At 49.4% G+C, this 21,381-nt stretch overlaps 1 protein-coding gene and 1 long non-coding RNA gene across 6 annotated transcripts in view; one reads left to right on the plus strand and one right to left on the minus strand.

The window, feature by feature from the left end:
• Positions 1-21,381, plus strand: part of Lhpp (phospholysine phosphohistidine inorganic pyrophosphate phosphatase) — a 91,172-nt gene that overhangs the window by 24,240 nt on the left and 45,551 nt on the right. For 4 of the 5 annotated variants that reach the window (XM_063267900.1, XM_063267903.1, NM_001009706.1 and 1 more), the window contains exons 4-6: positions 6,228-6,291; positions 7,179-7,271; positions 15,559-15,650. In XM_063267900.1, the coding sequence (XP_063123970.1) occupies positions 6,228-6,291; positions 7,179-7,271; positions 15,559-15,650 (249 nt within the window). The remainder of the gene's footprint in view (positions 1-6,227; positions 6,292-7,178; positions 7,272-15,558; positions 15,651-21,381) is intronic. The other variant, XM_063267904.1, reaches the window with a different exon arrangement.
• LOC120099944 (uncharacterized) lies at positions 4,663-20,098 on the minus strand. Its single transcript, XR_005499493.2, has 3 exons — positions 6,469-20,098; positions 5,163-5,265; positions 4,663-5,005 (listed from the first exon to the last, which is right to left on the minus strand). It is a non-coding gene; the product is annotated as an uncharacterized LOC120099944 (long non-coding RNA).

Below are 21,381 nucleotides of genomic sequence, written 5' to 3' on the forward strand. Positions count from 1 at the left end.
GACTCAGGGTCTGGGAGGATGCTCTGGGCTGGGTGCCGGTGCTGGGTGCTGGGTGCTGGGTGTAGGGTGCAGGATGCTGGGTATTGGGTGTAGGGTGCAGGGTCTTGGGTGTAGGGTGCAGGGTCTTGGGTGTAGGGTGCAGGGTCTTGGGTGCTGGGTGCAAGGTGCAGGATGCTGGGTACTAGGTATAGGGTCCTGGGTGCAGGGTACTGGGTATTGGGAACCTTTATAGAGTTGGAATTTGGTCCCCATGCTTTGGCACCTGAACACCGTGCTAGTCAGCTTCGTCACTCCAGCGATACCTGAGGTAAACAGCAGAAAGCGAGGCTCATAGTCTCAGGCACCTTGTGGCACCTTGCTCCATCCGATGCTGTGAACATGAGTGGGTATAATCGTGTAGGATACACACTTCTGGATGTATCTGTGAGGGTATTTGTAGAGAGGTTTAACTGAGGAGGGAAGACTTGCCCTAGCACCCCATGTACAAGTGTCCTGGAGTGAGGAGGAAGGGGAAAAAAGAGGATGCCGACTTGGTACCAGCATTCACCTCTTCCAGCCTCCTCACTGTGATGCAGTTTGACCCGGCTTCTTCATGCCTTTGCCACCAGGCCTTCCACACCACAGCGTTCTGTGACCCTCAGACTGTGAGCCTGTGTTTCCTTCCTTTCTTAAACTGTCATGTATTTGGTCACAGCAACAAGAAAAGGAAACCAATGTGGGAGTCAGGCTTGACCTTGTTTTATAAGCTGCACACACACACACACACACACACACACACACACACACACGTGTATGGAGGCTCAAGGTTGTCAGGAGTATCACCCTCTATCCATCCTCCACCTTGTTCAGTGAGGCAGCATCTCAGTCAAATGAAGATCAAAGGCATGGCAGGTTCTCACCCGCCAGCTCAAGGGTCCTCTGTCTCTGCTTTCCAAGGCCATTGTGTCCTTCAGGCATTTACATGAGCTGGGGACCTGAACTCCAGTCCTCACCTTTGTACAGCAAAGGCTGTACATACTGAGCTATCTCCCCAGACCTCTTGGCCCGTTTATGGTCAACAAACAGTAGCTTGTGAGTGACTTTGTACACAGTGACCAACTATCTCTGTGACCCAGTTACCCATCTTGTGAGCTGATCTCCAGAAGGCCGTGCATGTCTAGCCTGGTCAACAGAAGCAGCACCACAGGTTCAGAATCTCATGCCTTTGAGGTGGCATGATGCTTTGGCGTCCCTCCCAGCTTGGTAGGCATCAGGGTTTCCTGCTGGAAGTATTTCCATCCAGTGCTTTGGTGATTGGGCCCTCATGCCCATTGATCTAGGCGCACATGGACTGCTTAACTCACTGGTCTGGGCCCTGCCCTTGGATATTTGAGTTGGCAAACCTGCACGAGAAAGTGTGCATAACGGAAAAGTAATATTATAAGGCCGTTTATGTCAGCCCATTTTTTCTTGAATGCAGTCTCATCGTTGCCAGAGGCTATTCCAGATTACAAGTAGAAGCCTGGATAAATGGATCGGTGGGACAGGATGGTGAAAAGAGCGATTGCTCGCTCTTGGCTGTGCGAGAGCTTCCACACACTGAGCCGTAGGTGACGGTTGATTGGATATGAGTGGGCCTCCAGATTCTGACTTGGGTGAAAGGTGGGGTGTCTCCATCCTAGAGAAAGGGCTCTACATCTTTCGGAGGGTGGCAGCCTCTCCAGGCTTCCCAAAGGCCTAGGAAGAGCTCCTGTCACTACAGTCAAGGCCGGAGTGGCCTCCCGGAGGGTGAGAGGAGGCAGGATGTCCCTCTCCTCAAAATGGAGTGATTTACATTTGGCATCTGTGCGGGCTGAGAGAGGGAATTGGCTTTGTAATTTCTCCTGTCATGCCGCCATCAGAAAATTAAGCTGTTTACTCTGCAGACTATGGAGGTTAATGGCTCTTCTGGGAGAGGTCAAGTGGTCATTTTGCAGGGAGGCTGCACCGAGGAATCGGAAACGGCAGGAGAATGAAGCATAAAATCAGATCTGACTGCTCCTCTGGCCTGCTTCTCCCAGTAGCCACAGTGGCCCTCAGTGGCTGGAGGGCCCAGGGCCCTCCTAAACCCGCAGCGGGCCACATCTAGTTGCTAGTGCAGGGACATAAATTAAGATGCCTGTTCGCTATTTCTCTTAAAGGGAACAGTGTTTATGGCCAGTGGTTGGCTTCGGGTAGATTTTTGATTTCTTAAATGAGTAGCAAATAGAGAAAAATGGTGGGCTCTATTAAAAGCAGCCCAGATTCAGCTTAAAAAAGACAGTAAGAAAGAAAACTGGGGCGGGTGAGGGGGACGTAGCTTATGTTGCTTGTGTAGCACGTATGGAGCTCTGGATCTCTTCCATTCTCAGCACCACATAAACTGAGGTGGTGGTGCACACCGGTAATGCCAGAACTTGGGGGTGGAGGCAGAAGGGTCTCTGCGAGTTGGAGGCCAGCCTGGTCTACATAAAGAATGCCAGGCTATATAGTTGAGAGCCTGTTTTCAAAAACAAGCCTCTGCTTGTTGGGGGCGGGGTGGGGGGGAGGTAGGTAGGACAAGGTTTTCATTTTGATTTCTGAGAATCTATTTCCCCTGGCTCAGAGGCCAGGCTTTGGTGAATCTAATTAACCAAAGTCCTTTTTCCTTCAGAATAAACTTCTAGAACTGGGGCCAGCAGAGGTGTGGTTTAAGGACTCCTGAGGGGTGAGATTTCTAAATGTGAGGGGCCTGTTTTCATCCACCCTTGTGTCCTGTATCCTCCAGCCAGCCCTGGGGCAGCCTGGAAACCCCCAGAATCACTGGCTGCAGAAAGCTGCATGTGTTCCAGTTTTGCTGTAGACGTTTCTGTTTGCTTTCTGGCAAGCACCTCTGAGCTGAGTTAGGTCTATCCTGCTCTGTCCTCTGCCCAACCCACACACTCGCTCACCCTCTCCTCCTGAGAGCTTCCTCTGAACAAGGGTTTGAGATTCGGCCCCTGTCCAAGGAAGATGGCTCAACTGTGGGTTTGGAGGTGGCCCAGAGTGAAGCCCATCAGGTGCTCTGGTGATCCCAAAGTGCTCCCTGGGTCCTCACACTCCTTCCCTCGCTCAGAGTGACCAGCTCCCCCTCAGGATACAGCTTGTCTCTTTATCACTTATTCATGCAGGGCACCATCTTCACTCTCACAGTTTCCCTTTGAGTCTGTTTACATCTCTTCTAGGCTGGGAGGCTAGGGGTACCTGTTAGGTCTTGCAAGTCCCTGAGCCCTGCATAGAGTCCGGACTGATAAGCCATCTGCCACCCTGACAGCACAGCTCCAGCACCAGTGGCCCCCTCTGCTGGCCAGATTCTGTTACTCATGCTCCAGTTCTTTGAAACTCTGGATCTGGCTAAGGAAATAGTCATTTATAGTTTATTATAAAAATAGAAAAAATAAAACTCTGTGTGTGTGCACGTGTGCATGCTTGCCTGCCTGCTGCCTGTGTGTCTGTAAGTGTAGGTGTACTCATGCCAGGGTGAGCATGTTAAGGTCACAGGTGTGTGTGTGTGTGTGTGTGTGTGTGTGTCTGTGTCTGTGTCTGTGTCTGTGTCTGTGTCTGTCTGTCTGTCTGTCTGTCTGTCTGTGTCTGTCTCCCTGCCTGTCTATGTGTCTATAAGTGTAGGTGTGCTCATGCCAGGGTGAGCATGTTAAGGTCATAGATTGGTGTATGTCTGTCTGTCTGTGTCTGTCTATGTCTGCCTGCCTGCCTGTCTGTGTGTCTGTCTGTCTGTGTCTGTCTTCATGCCTGCCTATGTGTCTATAAGTGTAGGTGTGCTCATGCCAGGGCGTGCATGTTAAGGTCATAGATGTGTGTGTGTGTGTGTGTGTGTGTGTGTCTGTCTGTCTGTCTGTGCCTGTCTGTGCCTGTCTGTCTTTCTGCCTGTCTGTATGTCTATAAGTGTAGGTGTGCTCATGCCAGGGCGTGCATGTTAAGGTCATAGATGTGTGTGTGTCTGTCTGTCTGTGCCTGTCTATCTGTCTTCCTGTCTGTATGTCTATAAGTGTAGGTATGCTCATGCCAGGTGTGTGTGTAGGGGCCACAGAACAACCTCAGGCGTTGCCCTTTACCTTCCCCATGTTTGAGACAGGGTCGCTTTGTTGTTTGCCAGGCTAGTTTCCAGGACTTTTCCTGTCTGACTTTCCCTCTGTCACAGGAGTGCTGGGTTTGCAGACACATGGTACCACACCTGGCCTCATGTGGGTTCTGGGAACTGAAACTCCTCATGCTTGCTTGGCAGGTGCTCTACTCACTGAGCCACCTCACCATCCCCAAGAAACCTTTTAAAAATTTTTTCTTTAGGGCTCTGGAGGAGGGCCAGATCCCCACACAAGCAGTTCGGATCCTCCGAACCCACATATAAGCCATCTGCATGTAGCAGACTGCTCGCACTTCCAGCCTTCTAGAGATGGATTATTTATTCCAAGAGCAAGCTGGCTTGCAAGGCCAGTTGTGACAGCAAGCCCTGGATTTGATTGAGACACATTATTTTTCCCAAAGAATAGGGTGTGGGAGTGACCCAGGGAGCCTGACACTTAGCCCCAGGCCTCTGCATGAACATACACACACCACACATACATGTCACTGCTCCAGAGGCCGTGGGGCCTAGGAGAATGTGTCAGACTATAGTCTCATACAGTTGCCAACATTATTCAACAATTTATACTCTGAGGGTTAAGAGAAATCACAGGAGCAACGTTTCCATGAGTTCAAAAGATGTACACAACCATGGGGACAAGCTGCATGTGACAAAAATACATTTTTCCATAGAGGCATATAAAGGATAATTTAAACATTTAGTTGAGTAACAGCAGCAAGCAATGATGAGCATCTGAAGTAAACTCACTCCCATACCTGCGAGGAGCACAAAACACTTTGCAAGAATAATTCCATGTTTTGAAGAAACTGAGGTCATAGGCTCTTGTTTTCTCGGAGTTTTCTCACAGGCATGAAGACCTCTCACAGGATTCCATTCCTAGACCGTGTTCTGGCACATACACATGAAAAGAAGATAAAGAAAAGAAAAAAATTCTTGAGATGGGATCTGCTATGTATCCCAGAATTCACAATCCTCCTGCCTCAGCCTCCTGAGTGCTGGATTACAGGAGTGCCTCCCACCAGGTCGGGGGCTTGTATTATTTTACCACTGAGCTTCTATCTCAAGGGCCTCTGTCGTAGCTCCTGGGAACAGCTATTTACAGTAGTAGTCTCCAGTCTTCTGCTGAGTGGTGTTTGTGTCCAGGCATCCTGTAAGGAACTTACAGCATGTTATTTTTTGCCCAAGTTTCACAACAGTCCTGGATATGGGTGGTTTGTTTGCTTTGATCATTTTACAGGTGAGGAAGCTGAAGTCTAAAGGCTTACAGAGACCAGAGTCACTGTTAGAAAGCAGAGAGAATTTTGACGTTGAAGCCACCGCCGTCCCTCTTTTCTCTGGTCCTCAGCACACTCACTTAGTTAATGTCCCCTGCTGGACATAGAAGGAAGGGAAAACTGACGTGTGTGGTCAGACCTCTTAATAATTCTCAGCTTACATCCCCGTACCATTCCTGGGTTCTAGTGAGCCTCATCTCTGGAGTATGTTGGATAAAGCCACCCTCTTGCCTCCTTGGTTGCATGGCATTGCTCAGAGAACCCCAGGTATCGATGACTTTACAGCCAGGACTCTAAGTACCTCGAGGCCTTGGTCTGATCTGGATGGGCTGTGGCCACTTGGAAGGGCACTGAGTCTAAACTGAGGAACGCTCTGAGGAGCCGAGCCTGCATCGTCTCTGGAGGTTGGGAAGACAGTCTTGTCTCACAGAAGCAGCTGGTGCCCGTGAGACCTGGCACCTTGCCTGACCCCGACTAATAGGAGATGTGGCAGGCTGCTGTGGAACTAATGGAGTTCTCTCCTCAGGCAGCAGTTAGGGGTTAATTATTAGCAATTAGGGAGTCAGCACATGCTCTGGGGGCCTGCCGTTCCTTCCCAGAACACGGGTCACTTGTCTTCCTCTGTGTTAGTAACTGGATCCATCTGTCCCCCTTGGGTCCCTGGTTAATCATTGTGGTAGGGTCCCTACAAGGCAGCAGCAGGGGGCTGGTGGCTGAATGACCCATGATGCTTCTGCCTCTGCCATGTGGCCTCCATTGGTCATTCTCAGCATGTCATCGGTGCTGACCCGCACCTGTGGCTCTCTGTGTACCCCTTTTCTTCTGCTCTCTTGCAGACGCTATTACAAGGAGACCTCTGGCCTGATGCTGGATGTTGGAGGTTACATGAAGGCACTCGAGGTACCTGCCCTGGTTCTGTCCCATGCCCCCTTCAGGCTTTCTGGAGAAGAAGGTGTACTTTACAGACAAGTAGCCTTTCATGGGGGTCTCCTGGGTGGTTCTTTCAGCCACACACCCCTGTCTCCTCTGTGGAACTAATAGAGTTCTCTACTCAGGCAGTAGTTAAGGGCCCATTACCTTGGTCAACATGAAGTCATTCTGTGTGTGTCATCCCCTGACCCCCAGCCAACCTCTGGGTGCTCTTTCCAGCATGCTCTTGGCTCTGGCTATCGGCTTTGGTGTCTACAGATCACCTGTTTCCTTCCCAGCCCCGTAACACCTCAGGCTATATGTCCTCCCTGGGCCTTTCCTGAGATGACTTCCCAGGTCATAAAGCCTTCTGTGGCTTGACCTCTTGAGTCCACTGTGACTGTGGCCTATCAATTAGCTACACCTGCCTAGACTCCTGCTATCCCATGTACCAGCCCCACAGTAGTGGCAGCCCCTGTCCACCTGTGTCCAGGTGAGAAGGGTAAGCAGGTGAGGAGACTGAATCCTAGACACCCTCAGGAGGGCTGTGATCAGCAGGGAGCAGGGCAGCAGGGAGAGGCAAGAGATGGGATTGTAGCTGAACAGGCAATGAGAGCCTTGGTCCCCTGTCCTTTGGAAGACTTGTGACTTTGCTAGGTATGGTATGCCACTTGCTGTGGGCAGCCTTGGAGGTAGGTGTCCTAAGCATTCTGTGCAGCAGCCTGTTGGGGAGTTGCAACATGTTTGCCTGTGAGACGGTTTGAGGCCCAGGGCATCCTGCTTTGTGAAGGGCTCTGACCATCATGAGGAAGTCTTTCCATGTGCGGCTACTCTCATGTTCCTGATCTGAAACTCATACTGTGCCCTCTCTTTGCCAGTATGCCTGTGGTATCGAGGCTGAAGTGGTGGGGAAACCCTCCCCTGAGTTCTTCAGGTCTGCTCTGCAAGCCATAGGGGTGGAAGCCCACCAGGTAGGCATAGCAGGATTTCCTTTCTTCTTTACATTTTAAAAGGACGTTTACTTATTTATTTACTTATTGTGGGTATGGGATTGTGTGAGTTCATTCTCTCCTTCCACCATGTGGGTTCAGATTGACAGGATCAGCAGCCAGTGCCATTACCCATTGAACCATCTTGCTGGCCAGGGCCTTTCTCACTGTGAGGAATGAGACAGTTACTTACCATGTACCCCAAACTGGATCACAGATATTTCCCTCTTAAAATGGTTTTTTCCTCTTTTTTAAAAAAATTTATTTTTGTTTATAAGAGTACACTGTAGCTGTCTTCAGACACACCAGAAGAGGGCATTGGATCCCATTACAGATGGTTGTGAGCCACCATGTGGTTGCTGGGAATTGAACTCAGGACCTCGGGAAGAGCAGTCAGTGCTCTTAACCGCTGAGCCATCTCTCCAGCCCGTTTTTTTCCTCTTAAAAACTAATTCTTTCCTTTCTTGTTTTCTGTGTGCGTGTACATGTATATGCACATGCACGCACATGTGTACCTGCAACTTACCTAAGTGTCGCATGTGTGCATGTGTAGCACAGAGGGCAACCTTGCATGTTAGTCCGTGCCTTGCATCCGTTTGAGAGTTTATTTGCTGCTGCTCTGCCAGACTGACTAACCAGTGAGCTCCCAGGGATTCTCCTGTCTCTACCTCCCCTCTCAACATAGGAACACTGGGATTACAGATGTGTGGTGCTGTGCCCACTTTCCCGTGGGTCTGGGGATCCGAACTCAGATTGTCGTGCTTGGACAGCAAGCTCCTTTCCAAATAAGACATCTTATCTCCCTAGCCCCAGAACTAAGTTTTTTACTACCTTGTTTCTTTGTGAGGTGTCTGTCTGTTTGTTTGTTTAGATAGGGTTTTTCTGTGTAGTCCTGGCTCTCTTGGAACTCACTATACAGATCAGGCTAGCCTCTGCTTCCCAAGTGCTGGGACTAAAGGCAGTTCCACCATGGCCCGGCTTTACTGCCATGTTTTAAAATAAATTTCAGACCTATGGTATCCTTTCACATTATAATATTTCTTTTAAAACGTGGCATTTTAGCACAGCCACAAAGCTGTACAACCCCAGGCAACGACCAAAGAGTACATAGAAAAAGGGCCAGTTTCCTGGCTCATTAGTACTACAAAAAACATACTCCAATATGGCTGCTAAAAGAGAGAAGTAGCAGAAGATGGCCAGCTTCATGTGGAGAAGCTGGAACCTGCATGTTCTGCTGGTAGGTCTGTGAGTGAACAGCACTGCTGAGAGGGAGCCTCTGGTGGGTCTTCAGTATTAAATGGGTCTCCATCTGCCTCAGCGATGGTGCTCCCAGGTGAGGCCCAGATAACAGGGATGGGAATTCAGAGGACAGCACCACCACCACCACCACCATCATCTTGTAGGGTCAGAGGGTAGCTCAGTAGTTAAGCACCTGCCCAGCAAGAATGAAGCCCAAGATTTGAATCCCACCACCACAGAAACAGTCTCCTAAAATCATTTAGAGATGTTCGAAACAGCTGTATTCACAGTACCTAAAAGGTTGAGCAGAACTCAGAGGCTTGCCTATTCCCCACGAATGGGCCAGCAGTGCATATCCCATCTGCACAGTGAAATGTCCTGGAGAGGAGGGTGACCCATGGGCACATCGGGAATGTCATCTTGTGGAGTACCTAGTTTCCCATGGGAGATAAAAGTGTTCTAGAGCTTACGTGGGTTTGATAGCTTAGTGGGTAAAATCCCCTTGAGCCAAGCCTGATGACCAGGCCTCACGGGGTGCATGCAGGGAGGGAACTTGTCCTGGTACCGCCATGTGTGCTGTGCTGCATACCTGGCTCTGTGCCTAGCATTTGCAGGCTAATGCGGTCTGCATTTAAACACAGTACCTGTGTATTTCCTCCATGTCATCCTGTCCTGGCTCCAGCCTGCCACGTTGCTGAAATGCTAGTTCATGTTATTTGAATATCGAGATGTATGCACATTTTAGGACAAGTGTCTCCTAACTATGTGCATGCAGAGTAATACTGCCTGCCTCTGTGTTACTGTCACTGGTTTTTGTTTTTGTTTTTTTGTTTTTTTAATAAACATGTCTTGTGAAGGGCTACAGGCTGCTCCTGTGCCAGGTTGTGGCACACCTTGACTGTTCTGAGCTTCCCTAATCAATAAAGTCTTTACTGCCATTTCCCTGGTGTTTTGAGCCTGAGCTCCGGTGGCGCAGCCCCCAATCCAATTCCCAACATATCTTTCCCAAACAGCCTAGAAACAGCAGGGAACTGGGCTGACCCTAGATAATTGGAAATTCAACCTCCTTAGAGGTAATCAGGTTTTTTCCTAGGGTCCAGAAATCTGGAGAAGAATAGCACACCTTTCCCATGACTTCTAGGAATTCCTAAGGCTGTGCTAGAAGCTCTCTGCACGCAGGGCAGGCATTACAGCCTGCCTGACCACCTGCTGGCTGTGGTAGCACCACCCCTGTTCTTAAGGGGTGAAGTCTCTAGACACTGTCCTGGGGAGAGCCACTGTTCTGGGCTAGCATTGGGGCCTGACTTTGATCCCTACGACCCTCTTGAAGGAGGAAGTGGAGAACTGACTCCTAGAATTACACTGTACACACGCATGCGCACACACGCATGTGCACACACACACACACACACACACACACACACACGGAAATATAATTAAGGGCTGGTGACGGACTCTGTCATAAAAGCCTTTGCTCAAAGCACTGATGATCTGAGTCTGATCTCTGGAACCCACATGATGGAAGGAGATGGCTCATTCGTGCAAGTTGCCCTTTGGCCTTCATATGCACAGTGACATGATGTTCATGCCCACTGCCCACCATAGAATAATAAATAAATTAGCATTTTTTAAAAAAAGCAATTGAGGGACAGGCTCATAGCTGTCTAGAGCAGGCTGGCTGTAAGACGAGGCCTGTGCCCTCCATTTATTCCTGTTTTGAAGGTCAGTGCTATAAGAGTTGGGGCAGTCTGTGCTTCTGGTGGGAGTGCCCACAGTTGAGGGTCACAACTTTTGCCCTGCAGCCTTTCCATCGAAGCCTTGCTGCTGTGGTTACCAAGCCTTATTCCTAGCTGTTTTCTCTAGGGATGAGGTGTCCTATCCTCTGACTGGGATCAGGAGTATGTGTGTGTGTGTTTAGAAATCCAGGAGAGCAAAAGCCAGGAGTGGATCCAGCCCAGCTGGATATGAATGCTTTGGCCCAACATGGAGCCCCCAGCACCACAAAGTGGGAGTGTTGGAAGTCCTGCTGAGACGCCACATGCGTCAGTCAAGCTTCCAACACCTCCTACTGTATGGCTCTTAGGAGGCTTTTGTCCTCTAGAGCTTTTTCTAGTAGAGTTAATTTTCTCTTCAGAACACAAGTTCAGGGAGTGAAGGAGAAATGGCTGCTCTTGCAGAGGACCCAGGTTTGGTTCCAGCACCTACATGGTGGCTCCCAGCCTCTTGTAACTCCAGTTTTAGTGAAGCCAATGCTCTCTTCTGGCCTCCTTTGGCTCCTGCACGCACATAATGCACATAAACTCACGCAGGAACACATACACATTAAAAACAAACAAGCCTCCTGTTTAACCAAAGGAGATCAAAAATTTCAGAGAAGTCACAAGAAAAAAAACTATCATTGTACCATTTTAGAATAACATAATTTAAGCTTTCTAATCTTTTTCCACAGACAATGAATAACCTCTACCTGCTATTTGAAACCTGATTTCTCCCTAAAAATCTGTTGAGAAAACTTTCCTTAGTGCTTATTTAAGCAGTTTTGTGAAGTAACTTTTGTGACTGTGTAATATTTCACCATGTTATATTTATATGTACACATTTCTGTATATATATGCATGCATATGTGTTATCATTCCCGTTACTGGATATTGAGTTGCATCCTCATTTCTTCTTGTTTATAACCCTGGTATACAGCTTTGTTGCATATTTTTATATCTTTGTTGTTATTTTCCAGACACTATAAATAAGTTTGTAGCGTACAACATTTATTCTAGTTTGGAAGGGTTGTGTCAGGTTGCTCATCTCTCCACATCTTTACCAACACAGGTTTTTTTTTTGTTTTTGTTTTTGTTTTGTGTTTTTGTTTGTTTGTTGAGGCAGAGTCTCACTATGGCAGAGTCTCACTATGTAGCCCTAGCTGCCTGGAATTCTCCATGTAGACCAGGCTGGTCTGGAATTCTCCATGTAGACCAGGCTGACCTGGAATTCTCCATGTAGACCAGGCTGGCCTGGAATTCTCCATGTAGACCAGGCTGGCCTTTAGATCCACCTCCCTCTGCCTCAAAAGTACTGGGGTTGGAGGTGTATGCCGTCACACCCAGCTTCCACCTACCAATTTTCTGGGATTTTAAAAGTATGTCACTGTGCCTTGTTTACCTAGCATTGGGAACTGAACCCACAGCTTCTGTATGCTGGCCAAGCACTTTCCTAAGTAAGTAACATCCCTGACCCAATCTTTCCTTTAAAAAGGGATCCAGTAATGGATAGATGGCTCAGTGGTTAAGAGCATTGCCTACTCCTTCAGAGGACACAGGTTCCATTCCCAGCATCCATGTGGTGGCTCCCAACTGGCTATAACTCCAGTTCTAGAGGATCCAGCCCCTTCCTCAGGCATCCCTGAGCACCAGGCACAGTTACACAGAGACATTCATGCAGGCAGAACACCCATATATGTAAAAAAAAGAAAATCAGTGATCCTTGACTTTGGTCATGTTAGTCCTTATAACTGTGCTAGGCCATGGTGGAAACATCTTAGCAAGTGTCAGCTCGAGGTTTCTGAGGCACCTGGTAGCTGAAGGTGTCAATATGGAGGACTCCCCTTGTGAGTTGTGTACCCTCCCGCTCCACAGGCCCTTCCTAGCCATGGGAACATACTTCTTGCCCTGCAGGCTCCTGGGAGAGCTGACAGCTCCCAATACACAGGTTTTCTTGGGAGACCCTTAGCCCCAGTGCACTGGAAGCCTCCAGTGCAGTTTGGCACCATTCTTCTGAGCGCCTGAGCTGGTGAAGGAGCGACTCTCCCTTAGGCAGACGGTAGTGACGGGTCAGAGGATCTACTCTTTTTAGCCCAGACTAGCTTCTACCTCATTATAAAGTCAGTGATGACTTGGAACTTCTGGTCCCCCTGCTCCATCTCCTAAATTCCAGGATCTTAGGCCCCCACTACCTTGCCTGTTTTATGTAGTACAGGGGGATTGAATGGAGACCTTCGTACACTCTAGACAAATGCTTTACCGATCGACCTGCCTGCCCAGCCCAAGAGTCTGCTGTACAGATCCAAAGCACAGAATCTGTCTTGGATGGTGACAGCCCCCTGCAGCTCTCTGCATTTCTGGGTTCTCTCAGAGTCTACCCATTCAGTTGTTATGTGTCTCCCTTCTATCACATCATAGTCAGAAAGGAGTAAAAGCCAGGCCTGACAGGTAGAGGGTTTTTTTTTTTTATTTCCCCCGACAGCGCACCTCTTGACCTCCATCTTCTTGCCAATGATTTTTTAAATCCTAAATGATTTGGCAATAATTGCTCCTCTTGGTGTGATTATTGCCCTTCACTGATGGTAAATCTGTAAATTCCCCAGGGTCCCCAGAGCGTTTTGGTATGCGGAGCCCACAAGCTGGCCCAGACAGGCTTCACTGCACATCCTGCTGGCTGCCCATGTCCAGTCCCAGCTCCCTGCCACCCTCACCTCTCCTTCCTGCTGCTCTTCCCCATGCTGGCATGGTCATTGTCCCAAGCATCCATCCCCCACATGCTCTATCATGGGTGACAGCATTTCCTCTGAAGGATTAGTTTCTCCTTCCTTCCTTCCTTCCCTCCTTCCTTCCTCTCTTCTTCCTTCCTTCCTCTCTTCCTTCTTTCTTTCTTTCTTTCTTTCTTTCTTTCTTTCTTTCTTTCTTTCTTTCTTTCTTTCTTTCTTTCTTTCTTTCCAGATACCATCTCTCTGGGCTACATCAACAAATGCCAGCACAAAAGGTCTCGAGAAGGCAATTTCCACTGTCCAGTTATGTATGCGTGTGAATGCACATGTATGAGTTGTTTTGAGGCAGTATCTCATTGCATCCAGGCTGACCTTGAACTCACTATGTAATAAAGGTGACCTCGAACTCTATGGTCTCCCTGCCTCTATCTCCTAAGTACTGGAGTTACAGGCACACATCATCCCACTTAGGCATGCAGTGCTGGGGCTCGAACCCACAGCCTTGTGTATAGCAGTCAAGAACTCTACTGACTGAGCTACAGACAGCCTGTTCCAGAGCCATGGCAGGTGCCAGGCGTGACATATAGTTGGGATTTACATTCCATTTGTAGGGAGCCCAGCCATACAAAGGTCCCAGCACCCTTGACAATGGTGGATGCTCGAGTTGGAACCCTTGAGTATTTAAGGGCCGAACCAACAGTTTTAGGACAGCTCCTTGAGAGGGGGCAAGCAAGTCCAACATGAGATGTCTGGCCGTCTGTACCTGAGGTCACTCTGTGCAAGTTGTGGGGAAGTCCCAAAGCTTTGGTGTCTCCTGTTCGTGTGTGGAATGCCCCATGCTGTCCCACTACAGTGACTAGATGCCACCGGCTGGCTCCTCCCAGATGGCTGGATGGTTTTCACACAGCTATATGAAAGTGCACATGATAGATACAAACCAAGTAAATGAATGAACAAACAAACAACTCCAGTCAAGCTCTTAGCAGTGTCCCCCAGCTCTGTCCTCCTAGAAAAGGGCTCCCCATTTCCTCATAGCTGGGAATCGCCACTGGCACTATTATTTTGCTCAGGATTTCTTTAAATTGACTCTTTAAAAAATTGTATTTTAAAAGAAACTTTGGTTTGTTACTGTAAGTAGAAGACCAGAAAGTATTGACTTCCCATAGTATTATTCTAAGGGTAGACACTATATCTGGGGATATTGATGGGAATCAGTTTGTCACTGGTAGTTGTAACATAGCTGGAAAACACAGGAAGAGAGATCTGAGAATTCCGGTGAGGATTTTGAAGTGCGGGCTGGTCCCTATGCCCCTTTGCCTCTGACTGTTTCCTGTCCTTGCAGGCAGTCCCTCTCTGCTTCCCTTTTCTAGGAATCCCGTTGCTGCTTCTACTGCCCACCGCCTTGGCCTAATCCTTTCTTCTCATGATTGCCTTTGTAGTTTCAGGATCTATAATCACACATGTATCTAAATGAGTGCACGTGTACACACACACACACACACACACACACACACACACACACACTCACACACATAATTTCGACTTCAGATTCTGCTTATGAGAGGAAACATGCTATATTTGCCTTTCTAAGTCTGGTTTGTTTTGCTTAATGTAACAATTTCCAGTCACATCTATTTTAGGTGTCTCCATTGACACCATGACACTGGGGACCAAGCCTGCAGCACACAAACCATATCCAAACCATGATGGCTGCCTTATTGCCCTGTCCTCGTGTGGACTTTGCTGTGTTTGTGTGGAGACAGCTGTGGGTTTTTTTTCTCTTCCAGTAAGGACCCCAGTCACATCTAAGTGCTCACACCAGGGGTTTACCCAGCTTTGCCTCCTTCAGAGAACTCAACTCAGTCCATGACATCCTCCCTACACACGGGCTGTGAGAACACCAAAGGCAGGAGCCTGGGCTAGTCACAGCTCCCTGAGCCTTAAAAGACATCCCTTTTGCCTGATGCCCAGTACCTTGAGAACTGCTGGTTCTGAGAGGTTGCCTGGCGTAGGGTTGTTTCAGATGGGAGGAGGAGTCTACCCCACTGACTGCCACTGAAGCCCTATCTAGTAGACACGGTGTGTGTTTTAAATTTTGGTTTTTCTAAGTCCCTCCACACAATTAAAGCAGACCTTTTGACCTGGGGACTGTAAAGACTAGTCAGACACTGAATTAGTTTTCATAGCGCAGTCACCTGGTCATAAAGTCTTTAACGTCGGGTAAAATGCAGCCTGCTCTGTAGCGCCAGGTGCTCCTCGTGTTCTCAGGCCACCAAATCACTTTGACGGCTGCTGATTGATTTTACATTGGATAACTATATACTGGTGATGTCGGGGGTGGGGGGCACGCAGGCAGCAGGAGATATATTCAAGGTGGGTTGACTCTAAATCAATACAATGACAATATTACCTTGTTTAATTCTGATGATGGTGGCTTTAAGCACCAAATCAAGCAGTTTATTATGTCAAGGGGAAAAAAAAGAAAAGAAAAGATGAAAATCCAGGAATAAAACTCCCCTGACATAACGTCTGAGCGTATTTCACTACTGACAGGCCATCATGATTGGCGATGACATCGTGGGTGACGTTGGCGGTGCCCAGCAGTGCGGAATGAGAGCTCTGCAGGTGCGGACCGGGAAGTTCAGGTCAGTGCCCTCGGCCGCTTCATTTATACCTGCCCTTCTGTGGACCCTCCCAGGGCAACTGCCTTCTTGTTTTGTTCTGTGTCCAAACAAAGGGAATTTTCCTTCTAAACAGTATGTGGACATTCACAGCTTTGTCTGTAGCTGGTCCCCAAGGACCAGTGTGGCTGGCCTTTGTAGCAGAAACCACTGTCCTTAACTGTGTGACATGGGTGAGGCAGAGTGGCCCTCGGTGCAGAGCCTGGACTTTGAAGCAGAAATGAACCTGTGAGGAGGCCAAAGATGCAGAAGCTTCTGCTTTCCCAGTGCCGTGGCCAGGGAATCACATTGACTCTGTCCTGTTGGGCAGTGGGCTCAGAACCTCTGCGTCATTACAGCTGGCCTCATCCTGTCTGACTTCTTTCCTTCTTTTGTTCCACCTTCCCCAACCCGTGAGAAGCACAGAACCTAGAGATGCAGACAGCTGTCAGGGATACTCTGGGTCTGAAGTTTGTGAACAGTTGCTAGGAATTGAGAAGCTGGGTCTGCCCCGTGGTGGCTGGCCTGATGCTTGCTTTCCCATTGAGGGTGTCTTATGTATCAGCAGTGTCTTGCTTACTTACATGTATATATCTACTGCTTAGTATTTTTTTATAATTAAAACATAATTACACAGTTTCTCCCCTTCCCTCTCCCCAGTCCCTATTTATATTTTGAGATGGGCTTGCATGTGTATTTTGCATGGGCTTGTCTCAGACTTGCTATGTGGCTAAAATTGATCTGGAATATCTGAGTCTTCCACCGCTACCTCCCACGTATTGGACTATAGGAGCGTGTCACCACACCTGATTAACACTGTGCTGGGGATTGAACCCAGGGCTCTGTGCATTCTAAGCTATCACCCTACTGACCAAGCCACATCCCCTGTCCCTGCCTTGCTTGTTTTAATGGATCCCGTTGTGGTCAGGCCATTCAAACAACACTGTTTTGTCGATGCTAGAGAGACTTGGTGAAACATGGTTATCTGGGTTTGAGGGATGGTATGTCGGTCATGCACATCTGAATGATTGTCCTACACAGGGCTAGAACCCACCAGTGGCCTGCCTTTGACTCTGAGATCCATCCTGGGTAGAAAGCGGAGGGAACGCTGAGCTAAGGCAGTCTGTGAGCTCGGCATGAGAGAGGGAGGGCTCGGCAGACTCTCCTAGGTTGGACATATCTTTGAAGCCCCAACATACCTGAACTACAGGCTTCCTTTCTTCCCCAGCCTCTCAGAGGAGGGTCTCAGAGCTCCATTGGTTATGTCTGGCCTGAGGGAGCCCTGCTCATAAGCTACAAAAGCATTCTTTCCAAGTGGCCAGCCTATCCCTTCCTGGTTTGTTCGCCCTGATGTAACACAGTACCTTATTGTGAAGACAAGAAATAGAGTCTCTCACAGCTCTGAAGACTGGGGTGTCCAAGATCACCGTGCCAGTATGTTCAGTGTCTGATTCCAAGATGGCTGGGTGTGTCTTCCTACATTCCCAGAGGAGGAGGGATAGTGAATCCTAATGTGTGATCAGAACAGAGAGCCCATTCCCTCAAGCCTTTTTCATAAGGTAACTGTTATGATGATAATTATTTGGGGGGTTTCTACCCCACCCTTGGTCATATAGTTCTCAAACAAAAGACACAAACCTTTGCATTTATAATAAGCCCTAACAGCACTAGTGCTGGGCAGATATCAACCCTCTGTGCTATTTTGTCTACTTCCCTTTCAATAACCCCGAGATATCACTTGTCATGTTCTGCCTGGGCCACTCCTACTCCAGTTAGCCGGCCCTCACAGCCATGCACTCGTGACACACCTACCCCATGGCATCTTCTTGTCTCCTTGTGGTCTCTGCCTCAGACCCCAAGCCCAGGAACCAAGGCCCTGCCTACCACTCTTCTGCCCAGCTATAGGGTGTAGGAATCTTTATTCAACCATTAGTTTTAAAATAAGGAGTAAGGTTACACAGCACCACTTGCGGTAAGCAAGGATTTCCTCCTCAATGGGGGCAAGCAGAACTTGGGGCCAATATTTAGCATGGCTGTATGGCAATAGACCAAACCTCAGCAGGTATTAATCCTGTGACCAAATACCTCTAAAGGCCAACACTGTGCTACCAGGAACTAAGTTTCCAACACCAGAATTTAGGGGATACATCCAGGCCATAGCAGACCTTAAGGTCCTCGATCTCTCCTTTTCCCCAGAGTTGCAAAGCCTGATTCTGCTGTGCTCCTGGCTGGAGGCTCCTCACTGGGCAGTGAGACTCAGCGCCCTTCAAGGCTGGGCTTGATGCATGGTGGTGTCCCATGTTGCCTAGCAATGAAAATCCAGCTAGCATGTATTCAGTATGTGTTTCAACGTAGTGGTCAAACATTCAAGTGGCACATTTGTGTTTGAAAGCCCAGAAGTAGGGCTACTCTGGTTTATTTAAGGAAAACATGTCTTAGTTGAGTCAATGTGTCCTTAGTTGGAGCCTGTCTGGCCAGTCCAAACCCATATGTCCCATGGACTCAGAACTGTGTCTTTGCTCTTGACTAAGTCTCTGAGGAAGACCCCACACCACAGTGGGGAGGCCTACACACAGGTAGGATCTTGAGGTCCACCCACTCTAGCTCCCCTTCGCAGGATCCAGCAGCCACTTTGGCATCCTGCCAAAGAGGGATCATAGCACCCCCAGTTTGGCAACTCTACCCCCCTGCGATGTGTGCTCTCAGTAGACGGCCTCTGAATTCAGACAGGCTCAGGTCTCTTTCTCTCCTCATTTTGTCCCTTCCTTATATATCAGGTCCTCGGACCAGCTATCAGAGAGCTGGCTTTATGTAAAGACCTGGGGCCTCTGACCCAGAGCGGATCCTGAAGTGGGTCGTTTGGCCTCACCCACACACCAGGGAAGTTTCATCATTGTGCCTGTGGGTGGCGCATGCAGGGTCTGGTTTCCAGGCTGTGCTTTTCTGAAAGGCAAACAGGAACGTGTGTAGCCTTAAGCTCTGCTGTGTTCACACGGAGCTCTGGAAGGGCCCTCACAGAATTCTCAAGGCAACTGTATCCAGCAAGGTCTATCAGAGCCATCTCAAAATAGACCCAGCTGCCCTGAGTGGGATGAGCTCCCTTACCTAGAGTGAACCCCAGAGGCTGCTGGTTGCTCACCCGGAAGAGCACAGAAGGACGACTGAATGCCAGAAGCCTGAATAAAAGGCCCAAGGTGTCCGCATTAGGCTGACACTGGGCTAGCCTCTGGCCTGGTTGCATCTGCCTCTTTCTCTGTACTGTGGCCCCTAGGACCTCTCGTACTGGAGGCTGGCCCTATATCCTGCTGACAAAGGGAGAATGGAGTGGAGTCTCCGAGGGATCATAGAGCTCTCAATATCATTGTGCCACCTCCCTTCTGCAGATGCAGAAACTGAGGCCCAAATAGAGCAGGGCCATCAGTGCCGGGCTGCCCTGCTGCTCACACCATGCACTCCACCTGCTCTGTGACCATCTCCTTTAGGTCCTAGATTGTCATTGCTAAAGCAGTGGTCGGTGGTCAGGAACAGAAAGGTGGTGGCTGTGCTGAGTAGAAAGGAGAGGGGCCAAGTGTCAGCAGTAAGTGACTTTGACTGCACACCACACCTTCAGGGATCTCCCGTGCCAGGACACTGTTGTAAGAACAAATGATCTTCCAGGGTGCACTTGGCTTGACGGTGATTTGTGAGTTTGGGGCTTCTCAAAACGGGAGGCCATCTCACCAGAACTAACACCTGCTGGCCTATGCCCAACCAGAACAGCCCTTGTGGAAATGACTGGAAACACAGCTCTGCCTGCCCCAACACAGCCTGGCTGGCCCAGTAAGTGGACTTAGTGGCAACTGCCCTATTCTTGTGCTTTAACTAGTCCCAAGCCCCCAAGCATTGCACACTTCAGACAGGGCTACTCCAGGAGGCAGGGGATGGTGACTGTGCAGTCTGTCCTTGGCCTGCGACAGATAAGGATGGGGCTGTCACACAGACTGTCTTTACAGCACTCTCCGGCGTATGGTGGAGAGGGAGAGATGACCTCATTTCATCCATGCTCATAACCAGGTTCCACATGTCAGCTCAAAGGCTGAGCTTCCTTCTGTATTCATGCAGCCCACTTGCCTTGCTCCTTGTCTGGACAGGGTACTTCGAGTTTTGGGAAGGGTGGAGCTCAGCACCCTAGATGCATTGGCCTTCTCTAATCTAGTCTCCTCTCCCTTCATTGTCCCTTCCTTCCTGAGCCCCAGCATCCACCTGGGCCTGGTTCTGGCTCTCTACAATCTACTTCTCTTTTCCTCATCCATGCGCTGCCTCCCGCTCTGGCCACAAGAGGGCGCTTTGTCACCAGGTTCTGGGAGAGTCTACCCCTTCCTGAGTTCAGGACTTGAACACAGAGACCACACACAGCAAGCACATCAGGCCCCAGTGCACCCTCAAAAGCACTCACAGCCAGCCTCCCCCCTCCCCCTTCCCCTCACGCTCGCATTCACATCCGTGCCCCTGAACTCCCAACGTATGCTCACCCCCTCCTGCTCCCCTGCTGCTGTGTGCCTTTGTCACATCTGTGATCAGGCCACCTTGCTATACTTAGGCCAGACTGGGCTCTAAAGAACCATAGCAGGTCCTGTGACCCATGGAGACTTCCTTTGTGTTTTCTCCAGCTGGTACCTTCACAGGGGGAGAACCCAGAGAACTGTGTGCACTCTGGGCCTGGGGTCCCTGTGACAGGATAGTTCTTGCTCACTAAGTCCCCTACTGTCCCCTTCTCATTCTTTTCTTGAGCCCTTTGTCATGCTGTACTCTTCCACCCCCTGTTTCCATGTGTGCCCAACCCCCTTCTGGGCTTTGCCTGAATCCTATATGAGCTTCCTTTCTGATGGAATCTCAGTATCCTTCCACCAGCAGGGGGCTCCACTGGCTCTGGGTGGGGACTAGAGAGGCATGGTGACTTTCAACACCATGTGGTAACACTAGCTTCCACACCAGGCCTATCTCTACCTCAGGCATGCCTTGCTCCAGGAGCTAGGGAAATGGCTCAGTGAGTAAAGCGCTTGCCTTTCAAACATGAGGACCCGAGTTCACATCCTCAGAGCCCACGTAAAACCAGATGTCTCAGTGAGCATCTGCACGCTCAGTGCTCCGAAATCAAGATAGGCAGACGTGTAGAATCATGGGAAGTTTGCGGGCCAGCTAGCCTGGGGTTTGTAGCAGCAAACCAGAGACCCTGCCTTAACACCTGAGGTTGTCCTCTGACTCATACACAGGCACACTCCCACTCCCACAGATGAACACACCCATGGGCATGCACAAAAATAGCAAAGAATTCTCCCACCCTTCTTGTTTCAACATAGTCTTGTAATCTTCCAAATAGTTATCTTTGTACACTGTTCTATTCCAGAGACAGATCTCTTCAGGTCTCTCTAGTGACTCCTTCTGGAGAGACATGAAGTCCTCCAGCCTCCGCCCTTGCTCAGTCACTTCTGTCTAAGTTCCCTATGGACCCTAAGCCTAGGATGAGAGGTACCCTCTGGGTGTCTCTGTTCTCACCCCCACCCCCACCCCACCCCCAATTCCTGCAGAAGGAACACTGCACATGTTCGCCATAACCCTCAGAGACGGCATGAGTACCCCTGCATCCACGTACGTCCGTGGAAGGTATGAGGCACTTTCAGTGGCCCCTGACTGCAACCTTCCTTTACCTTTCCCCTTCCTCCCCGCTCAGGGCGAA

The sequence above is a fragment of the Rattus norvegicus genome, chromosome 1 (genome assembly GCF_036323735.1).
Source record: "Rattus norvegicus strain BN/NHsdMcwi chromosome 1, GRCr8, whole genome shotgun sequence".
NCBI classification, from domain to species: Eukaryota; Metazoa; Chordata; class Mammalia; order Rodentia; family Muridae; genus Rattus; species Rattus norvegicus.